A 16,268-nucleotide genomic window follows, 5' to 3' on the forward strand; every position below is an offset into this window, starting at 1 on the left:
TCTCTTATTGGCAGACATTTCCATGTACTGCACAAATTGAACCCTTGCAGCAGTAAGCTGCAGGCCACCGATTTGCCCCCAATATTTGGAAGGTAATTGGAAATTCTTCTGAGTGCTGTGACAGGATGCTGTGAGGGAATCTAAGAAAGCTGGAGCGAAATAAAACTGCCTGGAGAATGCTTTACCCTGTAGGACAGAGGGAGAAACCTGTGATGTCCATTTCAGATGTATAATCGATGTGAAAGCTGTGAAACTTATTTGGCTCTAATATACAATGGTTCTATGAGTGTGTAATAACTTTCAAAATATCGTACAGCACGCATCCATCTCGCTAATGACCAGCGATGACATGCTTTAGCCTCGGGGGAGAGCCAGGTGCAGTGCAGAAATAGCAGCGGACACGGAGCACAAGTTTTCAGCAATAGACCAAACAAAGTGTATTGGGGTGTTAGTGTGAAAGAAGATATTAATTGTCTCTCTCTCTGCCTCTCTCTCTATTATCCCCCCTCGCACTCTCTCTTTCTCTTGCTGCCTGACTATTCCCCCCTCTCTCGCTCTCTCACTCTCTCTCTCTGCCTGTCTGACTCCCCTACCCCTACCCCTCGTTCTCTCTCTCTCTCTTGTTCTCTCTGTCATTGAATAGGATGGACGCATAGAGTTCTCTGAGTTCATCCAGGCCCTGTCGGTGACCTCTCGGGGGACGCTGGACGAGAAGCTCAGATGTAAGGAGAGATGACCCCTTCACATTATGCAGTGACCCCCAGATGCACTTTGACACTTCAGTGACAGGACCTGGCTCTTTGTGATCCTATTGTTATGCATGAACAAAACAAAGAGCTTAACAGGCTCACAGAAGACAACAAATAAGAGAGATAGTTAGACATGGTAACGCATTAAGCTAAATTATGTTGCCTACTGTGTGAGCCCTGGGTTTAGATATTTGGGGGAAATGGTTCTGACTATGCAGGGGTTCATTCCATTTCAAAACCCTCATCCTACTCCACTCCCCCACACACAGCCACTCATTTTCAATCTGATTGGCAAGCATACAATACATTAGTACAAAATAAAGGCTACATACACTCACCGATTCCCATCTGCACAATCTCAAAACAACTTTATTTACAGTCAGTACTGGGCATTCACCATTTTTTTTGCTGTCTTTACAGGGGCTTTCAAATTGTATGATCTTGATAACGATGGCTACATCACACGAGACGAGATGTTAAACATCGTAGATGCCATATATCTGATGGTGGTAAGTTATACAATGCTAAAATGTTCCAATGTCAAAGAGAAATGGTAGAATGCACATAGTGTTTTACATGTAACTAGACAAGTCAGTTAAGAACATATTCTTACTTACAATGATGTCCTAGAAACATTGGGTTAACTGCCTTGTGAAGAACAACAGATAAAAAAAAAAACTTGTCAGCTCAGGGATTCGATCTAGCAACCTTTCGGTTACTGGCCCAACACTTTAACCACTAGGCTACTTGCCACCCCCGCAAAATACATTGACAAGTATATTGACAGTATATTTGCCTCTGTACTCCAGGGGAACACTGTAGAGTTACCAGAAGAAGAGAATACACCTGAGAAGAGAGTGGACCGTATTTTTGCCATGATGGACAAGGTATATCGCTATATAAAACACTGTAGTAACCCAAAACCACCGCCGTGGGTTATCAAATTTATTTATATAGCCCTTCGTACATCAGCTTATATCTCTCAAAGTGCTGTACAGAAACCCAGCCCAAAACCCCAAACAGCAAGCAATGCAGGTGTAGAAGCACAGTGGCTAGGAAAAACTCCCTAGAAAGGCCTAAACCTAGGAAGAAACCTACAGAGGAACCAGGCTATGAGGAGTGGCCAGTCCTCTTCTGGCTGTGCCAGGTGGAGATTATAACAGAACATGGCCAAGATTTTCAAATGTTCATAAATGACCAGCATTGTCAAATATTAATAATCACAGGCAGAACAGTTGAAACTGGAGTAGCAGCACGGCCAGGTGGACTGGGGACAGCAAGGAGTCATCATGCCAGGTAGTCCTGAAGCATGGTCCTGGGGCTCAGGTCCTCCGAGAGAGAGAGAGAAAGAAAGAGCGAATTAGAGAGAGCAGACTTAAATTCACATAGGACACCGGATAAGACAGGAGAAGCACTCCAGATATAACAAACTGACCCTAGCCCCCCGACACATAAACTACTGCAGCATAAATACTGGAGGCTGAGACAGGAGGGGTCAGGAGACACTGTGGCCCCATCCGATGATACCCCCGGACAGGGCCAAACAGGATGGATATAACCCCACCCACTTTTCCAAAGCACAGCCCCCGCACCACGAGAGGGATATCTTCAACCACCAACTTACCATCCTGAGACAAGGCCGAGTATAGCCCATAAAGATCTCCGCCACGGCACAACCCAAGGGAGGGTTATGATATGATATCATTATGTAACTACGTGTTGATCTTTGGTATGTTGGTAGCTATTTTGCACTTTGTTGTACAAATAATAGATCACTCTGTTGTTCAAGTAAGTGGCAGTACTATTGTAATGAACTAACTAGCAAAATCAACAGAAATGACTGAATGTGGATTTGTTCTTACTGTTGTCCCTGTGCTGTAGTGCAGTGAGGCGGGGAGTGTAGTTTAACCTCTTAGCCATAGCCATCCCAGCGTCACCAACACTGCCTGCGGTGTATAAACACCACAGATTTATCCTCACCACCACAGCCCAGTGCTAATGCCCAGTCAGCTCACTCAGGCCCTCCTCGTCCTCGGCTTAGTGAGAGATGAGATAGAGCCAGCTTGGGTGTTTGTCAGTTCAATACCCGGTGCCAGAATCAGCCAATAGGATTGGCTTCAGAGCACAGCAACAGCACTCAGTCAATTATATGGGCAGAGGGAAGAGAGCTGACCATCCAAGTGCACTGAACTAGATCAGCCAAGCCGTGTTGAACAGGCTCTGGTACTTTACTCAGGATTTGTTTGAGAAACACTTTTGCCCCCTGCTGGTAAGACTTTCAATATTTTTTTTATATATATTGACTTTCAATGTTCAACGACACCTGCGAGGGTAAAAAAAAACACGCCCTATTAAGAACTCTTTTTATTTTTTAAAATATTTTTTTTATATATATTGACTTTCAATGTTCAACGACACCTGCGAGGGTAAAAAAAAAACACGCCCTATTAAGAACTCTTTTTATTTTTTTAAATATTTTTTTATTGACTTTCAATGTTAGCATTGAAAGTCAATATAGCATACATATAGCAATGCATATAGCAATGTTAGCATTGAAAGTCAATATAGCATACATATAGCAATGCATATAGCAATGTTAGCATTGAAAGTCAATATAGCATACATATAGCAATGCATATAGCAATGTTAGCATTGAAAGTCAATATAGCATACATATAGCAATGCATATAGCAATGTTAGCATTGAAAGTCAATATATATAAAAAAATATTTAAAAAAATAAAAAGAGTTCTTAACAGGGTGTGTTTTTTTTTTACCCTCGCAGGTGTAGCCTGATCTGTGATACAGCTGCAGTTCCATTGCATTCTCTTCTCCTGTATTCCTATTCCAGAATGCTGATGGCAAGTTGACCCTGCAGGAGTTTCAGGAGGGTTCCAAGGCAGACCCCTCCATTGTGCAGGCACTGTCACTGTACGATGGGCTGGTATAAGGCATAAAGTGTTTGGTGAGTAAAGCAGTGAAAACTTGTATATGTATGTATGTATTAAAACCTGTATATGTATGTATATATTAAAACCTGTATATGTATGTATTTGTAAAAACCTGCATATGTTCAGTTGAAGTCTGAAGTTTACATACACCTTAGCCAAATACATTTCAACTCCGTTTTTCACAATTTCTGACATTTAATCCTAGTAAAAATTCCCTGTATTTGGTCAGTTAGGATCACCACTTTATTTTAAGAATGGGAAATGTCAGAATAATAGTAGAGAGAAAGATTTATTTCAGCTTTTATTTCTCTCATCACATTCCCAGTGGGTCAGAAGTTTGCATACACTCAGTTAGTATTTGGTAGCATTGCCTTTAAATTGTTTAACTTGGGTCAAACGTTTTGGGTAGCCTTCCACAAGCTTCCCACAATAAGTTGGGTGAATTTTGTCCCATTCCTCCTGACAGAGCTGGTGTAACTGAGTCATGTTTGTTGGCCTCCTTGCTCGCACAAGCTTTTTCAGTTCTGCCATCAAATTTTCCATAGGATTGAGGTCAGGGCTTTGTTATGGCCACTCCAATACCGTGACTTTGTTTTCCTTAAGCCATTTTGCCACAACTTTGGAAGTATGCCTGGGGCCATTGTCCATTTGGAAGACCCATTTGCCACCAAGCTTTAACTTCCTGACTGATGTCTTGAGATGTTGCTTCAATATACTCTTCCTGCCTCATGATGCCATCTATTTTGTGAAGTGCACCAGTCCCCCCTGCAGCAAAGCACCCACACAACATGATGCTGCCACCCCCGTGCAGCATGGTTGGGATGGTGTTCTTCGGCTTGCAAGCCACCCCCTTTTCCCTCCAAACATAACTATGGTCATTATGGCCAAACAGTTCTATTTTTGTTTCATCAGACCAGAAGACATTTCTCCAAAGTATGATCTTTGTCCCCTTGTGCAGTTGCAAACCGTAATCTGGCTTTTTTTATGGCGGTTTTGGAGCAGGGGCTTCTTCCTTGCTGAGCAGCTTTTCAGGTTATGTCGATATAGGAGTCTTTTTACTGTGGATATATATAGGATTCGTTTTACTGTGTATATAGATACTTTTGTACCTGTTTCCTCCAGCATATTCACAAGGTCCATTGCTGTTGTTCTGGGATTGATTTGCAATTTTCGCACCAAAATACGTTCAACTCTGGGAGACAGAACGAGTCTCCTCCCTGAGCGGTATGACGGCTGCGTGGTCCCTTGGTGTTTATACTTGCGTACTATTGTTTGTGCAGATGAGCGTGGTACCTTCAGGCGTATGGAAATTTCTCCCAAGGATGAACCAGACTTGTGGAGGTCTCCAAAAAAATTCAGAGTTCTTTGCTGATTTCCTTTAATTTTCCATGATTTCAAGCAAAGAGGCACTGAGTTTGAAGGTAGGCCTTGAAACACATACACAGGTACACCTCCAATTGACTCAAATGATGTCAATTAGCCTATCAGAAGCTTCTAAAGCCATGACATAATTTTCTGAAATTTTCCAAGCTGTTTAAAGGCACAGTCAAATGAGTGTATGTAAACGTCTGACTAACTGGAATTGTGATACAGTGAATTCTAAATTAGTCTGTTAACAATTGTTGGGAAAATGTATTGTGTCTTGCACACGGTAGATGTCCTAACCGATTTGCCAGAACTATAGTTAGTTAACAAGAAATTTGTGGAGTGGTTGAAAAATAAGTTTTATGACTCCAACTTAAGTGTATGTAAACTTCTGACTTCAACTGCATGTATGTGTAAAAACCTGTATATGTATGTGTAAAAACCTGTATATGTATGTGTAAAAACCTGTATATGTATGTATGTGTAAAAACCTGTACATGTATGTATGTATGTATGTATATGTAAAAACCTGTACATGTATGTATGTATGTATGTATATGTAAAAACCTGTACATGTATATATGTATGTATGTATGTGTAAAAACCTGTACATGTATGTATGTATGTATGTATGTATGTATGTATGTATGTATGTATGTATGTATGTATGTATGTATGTGTCTTTCGGAGGGGTCGGGTTAAAAGCTGAAGTAACAGTTTGGTTGGACCTTGTGTGTAATTGACCAATAAAGTGATCTTCATCTCTTTATCTTAATCATGCAGCATCCCAGTGATGGAAATGTCACATGGTTCTACATATCATACAATCTCATTTTTGTTGTTGTTGCTATAATTAGAGAAACTATGAATTGTGTGGTCAATTGATCTGTTGAGGATGACATTATATTACAGTGGGCAGAGACTTGCATGGTCTAAAAACAATGCAGAGCAGCCATTGTCAGACCACAGTTGCAGAGAGGACAGTTAGCTGGTCTCCTCCCTCTGTCTAATGTATTCAACTGCCCATTATTGCCAATTGTAGCTGATGTTCGGCTCAACATGTGACAGAGTTTTTGAGCTCAATATAGACAGATACATGGGGCCGCTTGGGTTTAAAGTAGCCTTGCATTTACTTCTTATAGAGTTCAGGGTCCCTTATTGTCAATAGGATCTTGCACTGTTTGTTTCCATCTCTGATTTCATTGCCACATTGAACTCAATGGTGATTATTATTACAGATTCCCAAGTGAATCTAACACAGTGCCATCACACCTGCTATGAGAAGAAGCATCTACAAACATCAACATCCCTCCATGCACCATCCAGAAGGAGACGTGGGAGGGTGAGGAGGCGGGCACAGACTTGTGTAATACTGTCCTCAATTGCACATATTCATCTCCACTAAGCATTGAAAACAACTCGGAGCCCTCTGATATTACAACATGTAAAATAAAACGAGGGTAAGAGACACTGAACGTAACATGCGAGGAAGGAATTTGTTGATGGTATATGTCTGTGGACTTCATTCAAGAACTCAAACAAGGGATGGACAGCACTGAAGACCAGCTTTAGAGAGAGTCTAAAGGTTGTTTTTCCCTGTGGTCTACACTGGAGGATACCCCTTGAGGTGTGTGTGAACTGTGAACGGCGCTCAACAGAGCCATAGTGGTGTGACATGGCTACCTGAAAGACTACAGCGGGAGACATCAACAGGCACTGATTTGAGAGTGTGGAGAGAGATCAACTTGTTTATAAATCCATGTACATATGATATAGTATACACTGAGTGTACAAAACATGAGGAACACTTTCCTAATATTGTGTTGCACCCCCTTTTGCCCCCAGAACAGCCTCAGTTCTATTGAGTGTGAAAAACCCAGCAGTGTTGCAGTTCTTGACACACTCAAACCGGTGTGTCTGGCACCTACTACCATATCCTGTTCAAAGGCAATTAAAATGAATGTCTCAATTGTCTCAAGGCTTTAAAATCCTTCTTTAACCTGTCTCCTCCCCTTCATCTACACTGATTGAAATGGATTTAACAAGTGACATCAATAAGGGGTCATAGCTTTTACCTGAATTCACCTGGTCAGTCTATGTCATGGAAAGAGCGGGTGTTCCTAATGTTTTGTGCACTCAGTGTAAATAGGTGTGTAACATTTAATAGTTGTTGCTTTGCTGCATTTGTTGGAGTGCTGTTTATTCACATGAAATTAAGCTTAAGACTTTTTTTTAAATGGAATGCCTTTTTTTCATCGTCCTTCTAAAACAAACTGCTTCCTTTCTTTTAGATTTTTATTTGAGGGGAAAGTGGGCAGGGAGTGGCTTTTGTAAAGATTAATTTATTATGTTTGTGGTATGTGCCTCCTATTGTGTTAGATGTCTGTTCCCTTTCCCATCAGCACTACCATCAAGGCACTGTAATGTTTAAAGCCACTTCTTGAATGGCATGACCAAGCAACACAGTGTAATTCTTCACAGTTGACATACCCCAATTGAGGCTCATTATTTCCTTTGAGCGCATCTTACTCCACCTTGTGTATACACAAGGCTTCGGCTATTGAGAACAAACAGGCATACATTCTCGTTGTAAAGCTGTTTGCGGGCTGTGTGTTTGAGCCTGTCGTCTTTGTGTCTGTCCTGTGTGTTCAACAGAAATCACAGATCCCAGCATGCGATGATGCTTTTTCCCCTCCAGTCTCGGTTATTTCAGTCTGAACATTAGGTATTTGTCAGCTTCATTGATTTAGCCTTACTCAAGTGAGAAAGATCATTTCCCCCTGTGCTGTCATGTACATTTAAGAACACAGAGGACAGAATAAAAATCATTTTAAAAGTGGCTGCCTTTACATTTGTGTGATTGAATTTGTTTCCTAAATCGTGGCTCGGTTCCCTCATACCCTTTATTCGAAATGGGATACAGGAACAGAACTCAGACAGAAAGTGGTTGAAGCATTTTTTTAATGGAGATTCTGGCTTTTGTACAATTGAAACATAAATGACCCTGTTATCATTAATTAGGGATTTATCCATCATAGCCTGGTGGTCTCACTTGGTGAAACAAAGACTAACTTGTTCATTAAACAGAGCTTTATGACAGTTCATAGATATGAGTAAAGAGTGCTTTCCATTTCAAACCCATACTCTAGTCTAACATCATAGGCTCACAGTGTAAGCTTTTATGCCCTAACTTTAAGTATTCCTACAGCAGACTGCCTCACTTCAAATAGTCCATTAAGAAGTAGTGATGTTCTTGATGTGCCATCACTGTGTGGGTGAAAGTCATAGTGATTGGGTTTATAGTGGCTGGGTACAGGCTAGGCAGGTTCTCAGCAAGTTAAACACTGTCTGTTCATTCTTATCCATCTGGTTGAGTGCAGGAGATCTTAGAGCCATTAGAATTGGAGTTACTACGTGGTGCAAAAGGAGGACGAAAGTGTGCCATGCTCATACAGTGCATTCGGAAAGTATTCAGACCTCTTCATGTTTTCCAAATGTTGTTACATTACAGCCTTATTCTAACATGTATTCAATAAAAACAATTATCATCAACTTACACACAACACCCCATAATGACAAAGCGAAAACAGGTTTTCAGAAACCTTTGCAAATTTATATATTTTTTTAAACCTTATTGACATAAGTATTCAGACCTTTTGCTATGAGACTCAAAATTAAGCTGAGGTGCATTCTGTTTTCATTGATCATCCTTAAGATGTTTCTACAACTTGATTGGAGTCCACCTGTGGTAAATTCAATTGATTGGACATGATTTGGAAAGGCACACACCTGTCTATATAAGGTCCCACAGATGACAGTGCATGTCAGCAAAAACCAAGCCATGAGGTAGAAGGAATTGTCTGTAAAGCTCCAAGACAGGATTGTGTCAAGGCCCAGATCTGGGGAAGGTCCCCATTGAAGGTCCCCAAGAACACAGTGGCCTCTATCATTCTTAAATGGAAGAAGTTTCGAACCACCAAGATTCTTCCTAGAGCTGTCCGCCCGGCCAAACTGAGCAATCGGGGAAGAAGGGCCTTGGTCAGGGAGGTGACCAAGAAACCGATCGTCACTCTGACAGAGCACCAGAGTTCCTCTGTGGAGATGGAAGAACCTTCCAGAAGGACAACCATCTCTGCAGTACTCCACCAATCAGGGCTTTATGGTAGAGTGGAAGCCACTCCTCAGTAAAAGGCACATGATTGCCAGCTTGGAGATTGCCAAAAGGCACCTAAAGAACTCTCAGACCATGAGAAACAAGATAATCTGGGCTGCTGAAACCAAGAGTGAACTCTGGCCTGAATTCCAAGTTTCACGTTTGGAGGAAACCTGGCACCCCTGGCATCCCTACAATGAAGCATGGTGGTGGTAGCATCATGCTGGGGATGTTTTTCAGTGGCAGGGACTGGGTGACTAGTCAGGATCGAGGGAAATATGAATGGAGCAATGTACAGAGAGATCCTTGATGAAAACCTACTCCAGATCACTCAGAATCGCAGACTGGGTCGAAGGTTCACCTTTCAACAGGACATTGACCCTAAGCACACAGCCAAGACAACGCAGGAGTGGCATCGGGAAAAGTCTCTGATTGTCCTTGAGTGGCCCAGCCAGAGCCCAGACTTGAACCTGATCAAACATCTCTGGAGAGACCTGAAAATAGCTGAGCAGTGGCGCTCCCCATCCAACCTGTCAGAGCTTGAGAGGATCTGCAAAGAAGAATGGGAGAAACTCCCCAAATACAAGTGTACCCAAGAAGACTCAAGGCTGTAATCGCTGCCGAAGGTGCTTCAACAAAGTACTGAGTAAAGGGTCTGAATACTTATGTAAATGTGATATTTCCATTTTTTATTTGTAATCCATTTGCAAACATTTCTAAAAAACGTTTTTTGCTTCGTCATGATGGGTTACTGTGTGTAGATTGATGAGGAGGGAAAATACATTTTAGAATTTGGCTGTAACATAACAAAATGTGGAAAAAGTCAAGGGGTCTGAATACTTTCCAAATGAGCTGTTTGTCTGAAGTATGACCTGGTTGGTTCAGAAAGAGAAAATGTCTATCATTGTAGCAAACAGCTTTAAGTTCTTTTTTTGCAGCAGCATCCTATAAAAGGTATTGTTTATCTTTTATATGCTTTTCTTGTGTAAGAAGAAATGTGGAATAGGAGACTGAAATTATAATTCCTTTAGTCACAGAAGTGTGACTCTAAATCTCTGTCGATTTCCTGTTATTTCCTGTCAGACACCAATGGTTATTTTTTGGGTCTCTGAATTGTCCACAATCTAGACATCCCCTTTCCTTCCTCATGTAGGTTGCCTTATCTCCTCGCCAAATGTACGGATATGCTACCTCGGTCTCACGGCTTGCATGGCGTGACAGTTACATATTTATTTGGGCTCAAATAAATCGAATGAAAAAAATACAGACAATAGATCACTGAGAGCGAATGCTTCAGCATGTGATGCAATCGAAGTAAGTATCCGCTCTTATCAGAATGTGTAATCTGAAGAGAAAGAGACGTTTGGCTTCCTAAACCTTTCCTCTGAAAACACATCTGGTACAGTATTTCTCTGTATCTTGTCAGGCCACTGATTCCATTCATGCACCAGAGGGATAGTATACTGTTATGACAGGCTACTACCAGAGAGTAGCATGTACAAAATTAGATGCCAGCTGAATATAAACGCTGCTATTTATAAAACCCAAGCCATTTGGACAATGCTCTTCAGTCATGACCACAAATATTATCCACTGTAAAAGTTGTGCACAATTGCTTTGCACCAGACTAGGTTGGCCGGATCCAATGCTGCTAGATAAAGTGTACCCAGCCAGGAGAATGTAGGATATGGGGTTGGGGCTGGAAGTCATAGCCGGGTCAAGTTACACACACAAAAAAAATCTGCTTGTTCCTACTCAGGACCCGTTTAACACCCATCTCCGCCCCCGTTCTGAGCGCTCAGCGTTCCATTTCTCCAGGGGAGAAGCTCGTTCCAGTCCCTCCAAACGTTTGTACATGGATGTAACTCGGAGGAAATAACGTGCTACATCATCTACTCTAGATCGGTGTGCATTTCAATTGAGGCAACATTTCCAATGATTTTTGGATTTGAGTTGTTTTTGGCAAAAATTGTATTTCTATAGGTGATTTTTTTTATTCGCCCAAAATTTTGTGTTTTAACTGGTTTGTTACATTTCTGAAAACAAAAACAGATGCAGTGAATTGATAATGACCGGTATTATGTTGAAGTGCCTTGTCTTGGCGCTCTTTATTTGCGGGTCCAAAGTACTGGCTGACCTGCGAGTTGAGGGGGTCCAGGAGGACTTTGATTCCATGGACAGTGACAGCGCTTCAACCCTGGCCTTTGTGTTCGACGTTACCGGCTCAATGTACGACGACCTCAAACAGGTGATAGAGGGCGCTTCTCGGATCCTGGAAAAGACCCTCAACCGGAGGACCAGACCCATCAAAAACTTTGTCCTCGTCCCGTTTCATGATCCAGGTAAAACAATAAAAGATGAAAAGTTGCAGAACTCTAATTATTTCTTACAAGAGTAAGAGATTTAGCATTTAAAAAAAAATGACAATAGGCCTACATTATTTACATTAAACAATTGACATGAACAATTGATTTCAGTCTCCTGCATTCACTCATAATATTTACTAGCCAAATCAACTGTAGCCTATACAGTATAACGTTATCTGATTTATATCATGCAAATTATTATCCATTGGCTAATCTGAGGTTTTTAACTGGAAGCAAACTACAAATTACAGATGTTTATGGCTCTGTTTCAAGATAAACAAATTCGAAAAATAAGACACTAATTGGGTCTTTCCACGAAATGAGTACCTTTTACATCCCTTTGATATTTTAATTCGAAGTTGTGCACCAATGTTGAATAACATTTTAAAAGCCTGTTGTATTCAATGAAGTGCCCTTTAATATAGACCACATGGAGAATTCAATAAATCAGATTTGTATATGAATAAAGACTTGCCAATGTGCCAAAATTCCAGGAAGATTTTAATGAACTTAACCAAGTTTTCGCCATCATTGTCCTAGTTATTTTGTTGCTTTGACAAAGTCATTTCTGGAAATTAGTATTTATTTAATGTGAGTAGTGATACATTTTAACAAAAAACAACCTGTCTCTCATTTTAAGGTCAACCCTGTTATGTGAACTGAACTCTTGTTTTAATATGTTGAAACTATTCCTTTTAAAATATATAAATATAAGAAACATTGAACATCTATCTAATAGTCAACTCATAATATAAAAGCAAGCGAGCTGGCTGGCTCTACTGTTTTTGCCCATTTTCTGGTGTTTTCTGGTGGAAAACCGAGTGAGTCTAGCATACTGTAACACTTCAACCCTGTTACCCATAGATAGACAACCTAGAAGTATTTTAACCATTCTTTTTGTTTGTTGTGAAGCTTGCATTCAATTGCCCCTCTCTGTTGCACCCAACAAGCTTCCATTTCCCCTGTCACAAGGGGATTTATGGCTGATTAAAGATCAAATCGTCAACCCCTGTTATGGTCAACCCTGTCACTTTATTTGGCACTTTATAAACCTCTTGAGATGGTAAAGCAGGTGTTGTATTAAGTTGAACATGTGCTCCTTATGACAGAATGTTAAAATGAGGTGATATCAACAACAACAGAAAATCTTTAAGTTACACATCTCAAAAGGCCCGACTTGGTGGAACAACCCAGCTACATTTGAGGCTACAGTTAGTGTGCTTAACATGACTCACACAGAGGAACAGGATAACTGGGCTAAAGGGGATGGCAACAGGTAAGCTTCTTCCCCAAGCGTCCCTCTTCCAATCTCCCTCTATGGGAAAGCTGGAGTTTGAAAATAGAGAGTGCCCTATTGGGGGAGGGTGTTTGAGCCCTGATGAGAAGCATATGCTGCCTGCTTGTGTGTAATTACCCCAATCACCCCCCATCCACCCCTCCGGAAAGCCTACCAGCCCCAGTAACCAAGCCTGGGTCTAAGAGCTGGAAGTTGGGAGGGGGATGTTGTGCTCGGCTAGCTACACTAACTCCACACATTCTGTCTTTGGGGACCTTGTAAAACTCCTGAGATTGCAAAGAAACTGGGTGATTGACAAAGAGGCGTGACAGTATCCATGTTTTATGGGCTTTTATGAGTGAAGTGGGGACAAATATTTAAAAAGCCTGACAAGAAAAAGACGGTGGGAGAGCGAGAGAGAGCGATCAAGAAATAATCACCAGGCAGACTGACAGTCTGACATGTCCACAAATTATCAATGTCTATTGTAATAGTTATATTTAGTAAGCAAGGCTTGCAATTTGATGGCAAAGCTTGAAGCACACCCGCCACACGTACACACACAAACACACACACAAAAACACACATACGTTGGCCCCACCCCAACCTACCGGGCCCATCCCTCACACTTGAGTGAAATACTGTTCTATATGCTAACCTATTCTCTATCACAAACAATATATTCTCTGTTTGTCGGTTAATGTTTACTGCTACATCAATCATCCCTTGAAGGAGTCCAAATAAGTGTCAGATCTTAGCAGGCTGTTATTTGTCATGCTGGTATACACTGCAGTATGAGAGGGGAGAGGTCCAATGCAGGCATTTGTTATCCCAAAATCAAATCATTACTGTGATTGTTTTCAATTCAAATGGTTTAAAAAAAAGTTATATTTCAACCTCACATTTTTTACTTTCATTAATCCCTTATTTTTCCAGGTAAGTTGATTGAGAACACGTGCTCATCTACACCAACCACCTGAGGAATAGTTACAGAGGAGAGGAATGGGCCAATTGAAAGCTTGGGATGATTGGCCATGATGGTTTGAGGGCCAGATTGTGAATTTCAAAACCAACAGGTGTAGACCTTACAGTGAAATGCTTACTTACAAGCCCTTAATCAACAATGCAGTTTTAAGAAAAATAAGTGTTAAGTAAAAAATAGTAAAACATTTAAAATAAAAGTAACAAATAATTAAAGAGCAGCAGTAAAATAACAATAGCGAGGCTATATACAGGAGGTACCGGTACAGAGTCAATGTGCAGGGGCACCGGTTAGTCTATGTAATTGAGGTAATATGCACATGTAGGTAGAGTTAAAGTGACTATGCATAGATAATAAACAGAGAGTAGCAGCAGCGTAAAAGAGAGAGGGGGGGAGGCAATGCAAATTGTCTGGGTAGCCATTAGCTGTTCAGGAGTCTTATGGCTTGGGGTAGAAGCTGTTAAGAAGTATTTTGGACCTAGACTTGGCACTCCGGTACTGCTTGCCGTGCGGCAGCTGAGAGAACAGTCTATGACTGGCGTGGCTGGAGTCTTTGACAATGTTTAGGGCCTTCCTCTGACACCGCCTGGTGTAGAGGTCCTGGATGGCAGGAAGCTTGGCCCCAGTGATGTATAGGGCCGTACGCACGACCCTCTGTAGTGCCTTGCGGTCAGAGGCCGAGCAGTTGCCGTACCAGGCAGTGATGCAAACAGTCAGGATGCTCTTGATGGTGCAGCTGTAGAACTTTTTGAGGATCTGAGGACCCATGACAATCATCTTAGGGGGAATAGGCTTTGTCATGCCCCCTTCACGACTGTCTTGGTGTGTTTGGACCATAATAGTTTGTTGTTGATGTGGACACCAAGGAACTTGAATCTCTCAACCTTCTCACTACAGCCCCATGAGAATGGGGGCATGCTCAGTCCTCCTTTTGCTGTAGTCCACAATCATTTAGCCAGGACATCGGGGTTAACACCCTACACAGGGCAATGTCTCCAATCACTTCCCTGGGGCATTGGAATCTTTAAAAAAAATTGACAAGAGGAAATAGTGCCTCCTACTGGCCCTCCAACACTCCAACACTGGTCTCCCATCCAGGACCAACCCTGCTTAGCTTCAGTGGCAAGCCAGCAGTGGGATGCAGGGTGGTTTGCTGTTTGACTGCACTGGCGCTTTAACTTCAGCACTAAACACAACTAATGATTACTCAGTCATCATGGGCTTTTTGACCCAGAGATGGCACAATACCCCCACAGACATGCTATATTATTATATCATCTAGCATGTATGTGATACTTAATTGTCCACCACTAATGAATTAGGGTATTGCAAGCAATATTTTTGAGGGAGCAGCATGGACTACCATTTAACCATGGACTATCATCCAGAACCCTATAATTATCCAGTGCAACTGACCTATCGTTTTATTTACATTTTCGTCCTTTATTGATTGTCCTTTGATTATCCAGCCATTCGTCATGTATAATGTTAATAGCGTCCACATGATGTGTTCTCCTAGACATTGGCCCTGTGTCCATCACCACTGACCCAAAGAAGTTCCAGCAGGATCTGCAGGAGCTGTTTGTCCAGGTGTGTACCATAACCAAAGCCTGTTACAACGTTAGAGCTATACCACCTCTGCCAGAACATCTGACAGACTCCATAGGATAGGCTGTACATGCTTGATATCAATCTGTAGACCAGGAAAGAGGTAGGCTATGCAGGATCTGTACAATAGAAATGCAGACTACTTAGAATATAAAGCCCATAGACTCTATAGTCAATACAGTATACTATTGTTTTCTAACCTCAATAAGATTATGGTTAGGCTACACAGCATAGCACAGGCCTATGCATAGTGATGTATTGCTTGTTCCTATTGAGGCCCTCAGTGATGGCGTTGAATCAATGGTCTGTGTGTTGTCTTCTCTCAGGGAGGTGGAGACTGCCCAGAGATGAGTGTAGGAGCCATAAAGAAGGCCCTGGAGGTGTCTCTACCAGGCTCCTTTATCTACGTGTTCACTGACGCCAGGGCCAAGGACTACCACCTCAAAAGGGACGTGCTGCAACTGGTGCAGCTCCGACAGTCACAGGTAATGATTGATTGCAATGTATGATTACAATAATCTCAGTATAAGTTCAGTAATAATAACCTTCCACTGCTGTCCTCTGTGTGCACCCAGGTTGTGTTTGTCTTGACTGGGGACTGTGGAGACCGCTCTCAGCCTGGGTACAGAGCCTATGAGGAGATCGCTGCCACCAGCTCTGGACAGATCTTTCATCTGAACAAGCAGCAAGTCAATGAGGTGAGAGTCATCAAACAAATTGATATTATTTTCAAGCATACTGACGAGGGTGTGCTGAGTCAATGGTCAACCATAGTGTGATTTTTCTGTAAGAAGCAAAGGTTTATTGTCTCTTCAGGAC

General features: G+C 41.8%; 2 protein-coding genes across 2 annotated transcripts in view; both read left to right on the forward strand.

Moving 5' to 3' along the window:
• Nucleotides 1-7,900, forward strand: part of LOC139410867 (neuronal calcium sensor 1-like) — a 31,626-nt gene extending 23,726 nt beyond the window's left edge. Inside the window, exons 5-9 of the mRNA XM_071156468.1 lie at nucleotides 644-722; nucleotides 1,170-1,258; nucleotides 1,559-1,636; nucleotides 3,600-3,713; nucleotides 6,303-7,900. Coding sequence (XP_071012569.1) covers nucleotides 644-722; nucleotides 1,170-1,258; nucleotides 1,559-1,636; nucleotides 3,600-3,698 — 345 coding nt within the window. The 3' untranslated portion in view covers nucleotides 3,699-3,713; nucleotides 6,303-7,900. The remainder of the gene's footprint in view (nucleotides 1-643; nucleotides 723-1,169; nucleotides 1,259-1,558; nucleotides 1,637-3,599; nucleotides 3,714-6,302) is intronic.
• A 3,385-nt stretch (nucleotides 7,901-11,285) lies between these two features.
• The window catches only part of LOC139410868 (hemicentin-1-like), a 63,096-nt gene continuing 58,113 nt past the window's right edge, over nucleotides 11,286-16,268 (forward strand). Inside the window, exons 1-4 of the mRNA XM_071156469.1 lie at nucleotides 11,286-11,559; nucleotides 15,361-15,431; nucleotides 15,776-15,934; nucleotides 16,025-16,147. Of these exons, the coding sequence (XP_071012570.1) occupies nucleotides 11,286-11,559; nucleotides 15,361-15,431; nucleotides 15,776-15,934; nucleotides 16,025-16,147 (627 nt within the window). The remainder of the gene's footprint in view (nucleotides 11,560-15,360; nucleotides 15,432-15,775; nucleotides 15,935-16,024; nucleotides 16,148-16,268) is intronic.

The sequence above is a fragment of the Oncorhynchus clarkii genome, chromosome 6 (genome assembly GCF_045791955.1).
Source record: "Oncorhynchus clarkii lewisi isolate Uvic-CL-2024 chromosome 6, UVic_Ocla_1.0, whole genome shotgun sequence".
NCBI lineage: Eukaryota > Metazoa > Chordata > Actinopteri > Salmoniformes > Salmonidae > Oncorhynchus > Oncorhynchus clarkii.